The following is a 9,333-nucleotide window of genomic DNA, read 5'->3' as shown; positions in this document are numbered from 1 at the left end:
AGATAGAGCTGGCCTGTTGAGTGGCATTCTAGGAGCGCTGGGTTCTGATTACAGCAAATTTCCTATCTGTGAAAAGAGTTGGTTAAAGGTGCGGGGCAAAGACAGGGTTTATGATGATTGTATAAAGGTAATGACTTTTGGCATTGTTTAATCATATCAAACATTCAACTTGTAATTACTTACAGCTGGACATTGTCGTCGCAGGAGATGTTCCACTTCTAGGATAGCAGTGGTTTAATCAAGAAATTATTTTTGAAACAAATGGGGAAGTCTTGGAAGGACACAAGGGGGAGGCTGTTTGACTCGCATTACAAACCAACAAGGACACTTGAGCAGAATCTTGAGCAGCACCCGGAGGGAATTCCTAGAGAGCATTGGAAGTGGTTCATTGAGTATCATAATGATCCTGCAACAAAGGTACCCCATTCATTTAATACATATACTTTTTTAAAAAATGAATTTCCTTGAAATCAAAAAATGTAATCCGTTTGTTTTGTTGATATGATTTGGTATAAATAAATAGATTTTATTCCGATTGAGCTGAATTTGAACCATGTTGATTAGTATACATGATTAATTCACTTTAATACATCAATTCCCAGCATAGGTTGTTTGACTAAGATCTTAATATATACATGCATGATGCTGAGATTGGTGTACACCATTCTTCCTTATTAGAACCTTATTTGTTGTAGGTTACCATATAAGACAATTAATTTAATTTGAGTACCCCTATTATTATAATTTATGCTATATGATTGTTATTGGACTATCTCACAGGGGCTGCTAAATATTTTTTCCGTTAGTTATGGTATGAGTTATGGCTGGCATTTGCATATTAGAAATAAAATAATATTGTTAACTTTTTATATGTAAATAGGGACTGCATCCGTATAACTATTCTTTTTGTTAAAGCAATACTTAAATTTAGATTACGTACAGTTTATTCAAATTACACACTAGTATACTTAATGCCCCATTATTTTGAGTCTCTTGCAACGTAGCATATATGTATACTATACTAAGCAAGTTTTAGTACTTCATTGAATTCAAGCTTACTGTTGATTTTTAATAGGCGAAGTGCAAGCAAAATGCGCTGAATCGAAAGAAGCAACTTTACATGCACACTGGCGGATCTAAAAGCTTGGCAAGGGCTAGGGAAGAAGAGGTAATATAAACTTGTAATAGAGAATAAGTAGCTTTTTTAGTGTTGATTTATTCATAGAGTAAACAATGTTAGAAGTATTGAAAAAATTTATAAAAGTGAAATTCATGGGATAAATTTTATTCTCACAGTCACAACTACAAGGAAGGACTGTTGGTAGGGGAGAAGTATGGATCCTAAAGCACAAAAGATCTGATGGTAGCTATATACATGAAGAAGCTCGGAGGATTGGTGTAAGTACACTTAGTCATATATGTTGTAACATGTTGGGTTTAGCAATTAAAATGTCTTGAGTCTGCTATTAGCCTGGTGTGATTGTGTAATTATGTTTATGCCTACAGGAAAAAATATCTGAGCTTGAGCAATTAGATGAATCTACAAGAATATTGTCAGAGAATGATTCCCTTGCCCAAGCTCTGGGCAAAGAGCACCCGGGTAGAGTGCGTGGGATGGGACACGGGCCGACACTAAGTCAACTCTTCCGTCCGAGTTCACAGCCGCCGGTGGATAGAGCTCAAGTAGAAGAGACCCAAAGGATGCTGTGTGAACTACAAGCGGAGGTGACGACCGAAAAATTGAAGAGGAAAGCAATTGAGGATGAATTAGCAGTAGAGAAGACGAAGAGGTAGGAAATAGAAAGTGTGCTGAGTTATCTGATCCAATAGCAATGTGAGGAACTGCCTCCAGACATCGCTGCACGGATGAATTCTTTGGACAGACATGAAGGAACATAGATATTAGGATTTATGTGATACTTAGATTTTCAGTACATGTTTTGTTTATGTTAAATATGGGGCATTAAGTATTAGCTAAGTACTTTACCTTTTTGGATGACTATTGAAATACGTTATTGACATTATTAAAATAGACATGTTAGATTGCTTTACAGTTAACTATTAATGAGTTTTTTTTTCCATAGTGCAGCATTTTATAAAAAAAAGTTTAATATTCTTTAATTAAGAAAGATGGGAAAAAATATATAAAATATAAAAAATAACAAAAATTAAGTAATGTTAAGATTCTTTAAAATAAAATTAGTTTAGAAAAAAAAGGGCCAGGTTTGTAAAATTACGCAAAAAAAAAATAATAAGTCGGAATAGCGGCGGTTTCAACCCGCGGGGAATAAAATATTTAAAAAACGAAGCCTCAAATAGCGTCGGTTCTAAAACCGCCGCAAATCAATTTCATTAAATACGATCCTTAAAACTACGGCGGTTATAAACCGCCACTAAGGTGTTTGACGCAAAACCGCTGATTTGCGGCGGTTATGCCAGCGGTTGCTGGTAACCGCCGCAAAATATAACTCCCGCGCCCTTATGCACTGCGGATGTTGCTCCGCTGGCAATCTGTTTAGCGGCGGTTCAAAACCGCCGTAATTCGGCAAATAAACCGCCGCCATTCACCGCTAGTCCTGTAGTGTCTAGCCAAGCTGAGTCACAATTTGAAAATGTTCACCTAGTTATGTGTCTGTGGCATTTATGTATCCGGTGGTAATACTGGAAAACAAAATGCTTAGGGTCACGGCCAAGACTCATAAAGTAGCTGTGTTCAAGAATCAACACACTGAACTAGGAGAATCAATAACACTATCTGAATTCTGAGTTCCTATGGATGTCAATCATTCTGAACTTCAAAGGATAAAGTGAGATGCCAAAACTGTTTAGAAGCAAAAAGGCTACAAGTCCCGCTCATCTAATCAAAACTAATCTTCATTGATATTTTTGAGATTTATTGTATTTTCTCTTCTTTTTATCCTATTTTGTTTTTAGTTGCTTGAGGACAAGCAACAATTTAAGTTTGGTGTTGTGATGAGCGGATAATTTATACCCTTTTTGGCATTGTTTTTACATAGTTTTTAGTATGTTTTAGTTACTTTTTATTATATTTTTATTAGTTTTTATACAAAAATTACATTTCTGGACTTTACTATGAGTTTGTGTATTTTCTTGTAATTTCAGGTATTTTCTGGCTGAAATTGAGGGACCTGAGCAAAAATCTGATTTAGAGGCTGAAAAAGGACTGCAATTGCTGTTGGATTCTGATCCTCCTGCACTCGAAATGGATTTTCTGGAGCTACAAAAGCCCAATTGGCACGTTCTCAATTGCGTTGAAAAGTAGACATCCTGGGCTTTCCAAAAATATATAATAGTCTATACTTTACTCGAGATTTTATGGCCCAAAATGGCGTCCAAAGCCAGCCTAAAACTTCCTGGCGTAAAACGCCCAAACTGGCACCAGATTGGAGTTAAACGCCCAAACTGGCACCAAAGCTGGCGTTTAACTCCAAGAATAGCCTTTGCACGAAAAAGTTTCAATGTTCAGCCCTAGAACACACCAAGTGGGCCCCAGAAGTGGATTTCTGCACTATCTGCACTTAGTTATTCATTTTCTGTAAACCTAAGTTACTAGTTTAGTATAAATAGCACTTTTTACTATTGTATTCATATCTTATGCTATCATAGACCATATTGTTCACATTTTGGAGGCTGGCCTCACAGTCATGCCTAGATTTCTTTTCACTTATGTATTTTCTACGGTGGAGTTTCTACACCCCATAGATTAAGGTGTGGAGCTCTGCTGTTCTTCATGAATTAATGCAAGTACTATTGTTTTTCTTTCAATTCACGCCTACTTCTTCTCCAAGATATACTCTCGTACTTAATTCAGTTAAGTCAGAATGAAGGGGTGACCCGTGACAATCACCCAATCTTCGTTACTCGCTTAGCCAAGATCTGCGTGCCTGACAACCACAAAGCGGTCTACATGATGTTCAATATAGTCATTGGACGACAGCTGGAGTATATTCTCTTGGATATCTAATACACGAACCGAGTCTGTGAGATTAGTATCTTCGTGGTATAGGCTAGAACCAATTGGCAGCCATTCCTGGGATCCGAAAAGTCTAAACCTTATCTGTGGTATTCCGAGTAGGATCCGGGAAGGGATGACTGTGAAGAGCTTCAAACCTGCGAATGTTGGGCGCAGTGACAGTGTGCAAAAGGATCAATGGATCCTATTCCGATGCTAGCGGGAACCGACAGGTGATTAGCCATGCGGTAGCTGTGCTTGGTATTTTTCATCCGAGACGAGAAATCTGACAGTTGATTAGCCGTACAGAAACCGCAGAGGACCATTTTCACTGAGAGGATCCTATAGCTTGCCATGGAAGGGAGCACGCATGGTTGGAAGAAGGCAATAGGAAAGCAGAGGTTCAGAAGCAATAAAGCATCTCTAGACGCTTATCTGAAATTTCCACCAATGAATTACATAAGTAACTTTATCTTATTTTATGTTTTATTTATATTTTAATTATCAAAACCCCATAACCATTTGAATCCGCCTGACTGAGATTTACAAGATGACCATAGCTTGCTTTTTAAGCCGACAATCTCCATGGGATCGATCCTTACTCACGTAAGGTTTATTACTTGGACGACCCAGTGCACTTGCTGGTTAGTTGTGCGGAGATATGAAAAGTGTGAATCACGATTTCTCACACCAACAACACACAAGAACACTCAAGTAGTTCACTCAATGCATATGATAAATGACTTTTCTATGCAGGCGATGAGCTCATGCATCGGTTGTCTACCCGCAACCCGACGTTACTTGGGGCAAACCTCAAATATGGTCTTTTTACTGTGTCAATTAGGTACAATTATCATCATGGGCGAACCCGTAAATTAGGATATCTTGGCATCACGGTAAGAGACAGGCTATCAATTTGGCGAACATTCCCACATTAGCAACCTTAGGTTATCAGTTAGGCGGGCACTTTTGCATTAGCTATTTGGCACAAGGCCCCTTCAACATACAATATGCTATCAGTTAGGCGGATATTCTCGCATTAGCAACCTTAAGCTATCAGTCAGGCGGGCACTTCCGCATTAGCAATTTGGCACAATGGCCCATTCAAACATACAATATTCAATTATCCTATCATTCCTTTTCTTTTTGTCATACCTCCGCATCACCAAATAATCAATCATACCTCTGCATCACCACGTAATTAATCATACCTCTGTATCACCACATATTCAATCATACCTCCACATCACCACATAATCTCTCACACTTCTGCATCACCATAAAGATACACTTTCCGTCATTCTTCAATCTTAATCTCAAAATGTTTAGTTTATAAGAATCCAAATTTCTTTAAACATTTAATCAAAATAAAATTCATTTTCTCAATAAACAGAACTCAAATCATAACTTAAAACAAAAATATTTTCTCAATTGATTAAACTTAAAACATAATACTTTTGTTGATAAATCGAAAATCAAATATTATGATTCTTAAATCAAATTTTCTTTAAAATAACGCTTTAAGTAAAGCCTCGGAGTTTTATAAAAATTTCTGCAGTATTTCTTCTAAAATTCGGGCTTTTTCACCCTTCAAGGGTCCTAATCAAATCATTTCTCAAAAATTCTGAATATCAAATCCTTTTCATTAATCAAACCATTTCTAAATATCAAATAATTTTCAATAATCAAATCATTCCCTTTGAAGGCAAGCCACTTTCTAATTCAATAAAATTAGCCCCATTTCAAATCTTTTTCTATTGAAACTAAAGGAAATTCACTACTTCATTTTAACTTTACAAAACCCTCTGACCATATTCGTTTAACATGTAATACTAACTAAAATCACCCTTACGGCTTCTTCACTTTCATAATTTCTCAATTCATATGTCATTTAATGAAAGCATAAACATAGCATATTTTCAACCACAATTTAAGAAATCAAGAAATCAAACACACTCTTCAAACTCAATCATTTTTCACAGTCATAAATCTAATTCAAGCTTATCTTTCGATCAGTCCAGACAATCACAATTTATTTGCAATTACTCAATAAGATTTTTGGCATCCTTAAATTAAAAACTATTAATTTTAAAATAAAATCCCTTACCTCAGTTAGTCGAAACCCACAAAATAAAGCGTGACTCTAACTTCATTTTAATTCATAGCAGTAGCAATAGCCTCAAACTGGCTTAGCAACTGCAGTGGCATTAGCCATACTAACAACTCCCCGCAATAGCAATTCCCTCAAACAATTTGTAGCGGCAATAGCAGTTACTAAAACAGAAATCCATAATTCTATAATTAAGCCAGGACAAAAACAGAGGAACAAGTTGAAAACAGAGCAAGGTTTAAAGCATTACAGTTTCAAGAATAGGAGAATCAAAATCAAAACAAGAAGGCTGGTGTTGTCTTCGACTCTGGTGGCGGTGCACGACTCACCGGCAACCAAGGAAGCAACAGCAAGGACAATGTCTCCTCAAGCTCGCACAGCTTTGTCTCCATCTCTCCCTCGCGTCATTCTCTTTTTCGTCTTTCCTCTCTGCGATAGCAACGAGTGGTGGCTGCAATGGCGTTACGGTGGTGACTTCCTCTCACTCTCTGTTCTTTCGCTCGTGCTCTCTCTCAACTCCATCCTGTTCGATGACAATGGCAAGCTCTAGGGCAATGGTGGTGATGGCGGGACAGAGCAATGGCAGCGGCGTCTTCCCTCTGTTCACGGACCTCCAGTGGCAGTGATGATGAAGACCTCAACGGCGGCAACAGCGAGGCAGGTTAGCAACGGCTAGACGGCGATAGGCATGATTAACGGCACAGGAAAGACCTGGCGGCGGCGGCGAGATAGACGGCGTATAGTGCGGCTTCCTCTTCTCCGATTCTGAGCCCTCTCTTCTCTCTTTCCATTTCTGCATGTGTGCGTGTGAGAAGCGAGAGTGAGGGACTTGAGTGTGAGTGCGTTGGAGAGGCTAAGAGTGAGTAAGGTGAGTCTGTGTGTGTGTATATCTGGGAAGGGCTGGCGGTGGGTGAGTGAGTGGCAATGAGGAAGGGTGAACGGGGCTCACTCAGGAATAAACAGGTGGGGGTAGGGGGAAGCATACGTGTAAACGAATTGGGTAATAGGGTTAGGGTTGGTAAAATTAGGGTTTAGAATTGGGAATTTAGAATTAGGGTAGGGTATTAATTTAAAACCAAATTTAATCAATATAATTAACATTAAGAATACTATTTTATTTTTAAATTACACATTATTTTTAATTAAATACTTCTCATTTAAAATTATAGATAAATAAATAAATTTTCTTTTTTTAGTTAATAATATTAATCAAAACATTTAATTATTCAATTTAAATTATATAAAACATTTATTATCTTCAATTATTAAAATTTTAAATTTCTAATATGAAAATACTCAATTATTTAGAAAATTTTATAAATTCTAATAGATTTTAAACTCGAAATATCATAATATTTAATTTAAGTACTTTTTAAGAAATTAATTTTCTTTAAATATAATTGTCAAATATAATAAATCGTAAATAATTTAATATTTAATTTTTCAAGAAAACTTGGGTTGTTATAAACTTAACCCTAACCAAGGAATTGACGGTTAACTAGGTCATAGGAGACTAAATTACTAAGATATTAGGGTTTAGTCAAATATAGTTTGTCATGAATTGAATCTTCCATGATTAAAATAGTTGGTAAGAAATAGAAATCCGGAAGATAAACAACTCTGAAACCTTAACTGTTTTCTCATATATATTTCAAACCCATTTACTGCTTGCTTTCTAATTCTCTGAATTTACTATTTAATGCTATTGAACTATACACCATTTTCCACTTGTTTGACTAAGTTAATCACTCAATCATTGTTGCTTGATTCATCAATCCTCGTGAGATCGACCCTCACTCACCTTAGGTATTACTTGGTACGACCCGGTGCACTTGCCGGTTAGTTTGTGGACATTCAAATTCTGCACCACCAAGTCAGAGAGCTGGGAATTTGCCTAAGCACAATGAAATGCCACAGCAAGCTATACTAGAGATTGAATTATTTAACGTGTGAAAAATTGATTTCATGGGACCTTTTCCTCTCTCATACTCAAACAACTATATTTTAATGGTTGTGGATTATATGTCCATGTGGGTGGAGGCTGTAGCTTTACCCACCAATGATGCCAAAGTTGTAACGAGCGTCTTGCAGAGGTATATTTTCAACAAGTTTGGTGTCCCAAGGACCTTGATCAGTGATGAGGGATATCACTTCTACAATAAACAGCTGGACTCTCTTCTTTAGAAGTATAGAGTCTGACGTAAAGTAGCTACCCCCTATCACTCCAGACAAGTGGACAGGTGGAGGTCTCTAACAGAGAGCTCAAGCAAATTCTAGAGAAGACCGTCAGTGCTTCAAGGACGGACTGGGCTAGGAAGATTGATCATGCTCTCTGGGCTTACAGGACAGTCTTCAAGAGCCCTATCGGCATGTCTCCTTACCAATTCGTCTATGGCAAGGCCTGTCACTTGCCTGTGGAGTTGGAGTATAGAGCTTACTCAACTACAAAGTTCTTAAACTTTGATGACAAGGCTTCTAGAGAGAAAAGATTCCTCCAACTCAATGAGCTTGATGAATTCCGAAGCACAGCATATGAAAATGCCAAGCTCTACAAGGAGAAGCCAAAGGCGTGGCATGATAGAAAAATAGCCACCATAGCATTTGAGCCGGGTCAGAAAGTTTTTCTTTTTAACTCATGGCTCAAGATATTTCCCAGGAAGCTGAAATCCCGGTGGTCGGGACCGTTCTTAGTCACTAAGGTTTCTCTTTATGGTCACATTGAAATCATGCATGAAAAGTTCGACAGAAGATTCATTGTAAATGCGCAGAGGCTGAAACACTATCTTGGTGGCGACATTGACCGCCAGAAGACTGCTCACCTGCTAACCTAGCAGAGATGAACCGTCAAGCTAGTGACGTTAAAGAAGCACTTGTTGGGAAGCAACCAATGTTCTTAGTTTTCCTTATTTTTCACTTTGTTTGAGTCATGTCCATTGTATAAAATAGGAACAGGTGCAAGTGGAACTGATTGGAGATCTATGTGAAGTGGAGCTTGCTTCTGGTGCCCTGGCGCTAAATGCCGAGCTCTAGCATTTGGCCCCAGGAGGCTTGCAAAACAAGGTGTTGGTTCTAAACCTCCGGCGTTTAGCGTCACTTCTGGACGTCTAGTGCCAGGGGTGTAATTTTGGGTAATTCGATTCTGCCACCCTGGCGTCTAGCACCACTTCTGGGCATCTAGCGCCAGTGGTGTGATGTTAGAGGATTTAGGTTCTTGACCCATGGCGTTTAGCGTGGCCCTGGACATCTAGCA

At 38.0% G+C, this 9,333-nt stretch overlaps 2 protein-coding genes across 2 annotated transcripts; both read left to right on the top strand.

Moving 5' to 3' along the window:
* The first annotated feature begins 261 nt into the window (after positions 1-261).
* LOC110265098 (uncharacterized) lies at positions 262-1,794 on the top strand. The gene is made up of 4 exons (XM_021107873.1): positions 262-417; positions 1,076-1,168; positions 1,297-1,398; positions 1,507-1,794. Exons 1-4 carry the CDS (start codon positions 262-264, stop codon positions 1,792-1,794), a joined length of 639 nt encoding a protein of 212 aa, XP_020963532.1.
* A 4,868-nt stretch (positions 1,795-6,662) lies between these two features.
* Positions 6,663-8,914, top strand: LOC148553652 (uncharacterized). Its single transcript, XM_088494849.1, has 3 exons — positions 6,663-6,744; positions 6,899-6,951; positions 8,312-8,914. Exons 1-3 carry the CDS (start codon positions 6,663-6,665, stop codon positions 8,912-8,914), a joined length of 738 nt encoding a protein of 245 aa, XP_088350975.1.
* Positions 8,915-9,333: the final 419 nt, after the last annotated feature.

The sequence above is a fragment of the Arachis ipaensis genome, chromosome B7 (assembly GCF_059453495.1).
Source record: "Arachis ipaensis isolate K30076 ecotype BB chromosome B7, ASM5945349v1, whole genome shotgun sequence".
NCBI lineage: Eukaryota > Viridiplantae > Streptophyta > Magnoliopsida > Fabales > Fabaceae > Arachis > Arachis ipaensis.
Note: the sequence above shows the minus strand (reverse complement) of the source record. Positions and strands in the feature narration are given on the sequence as shown.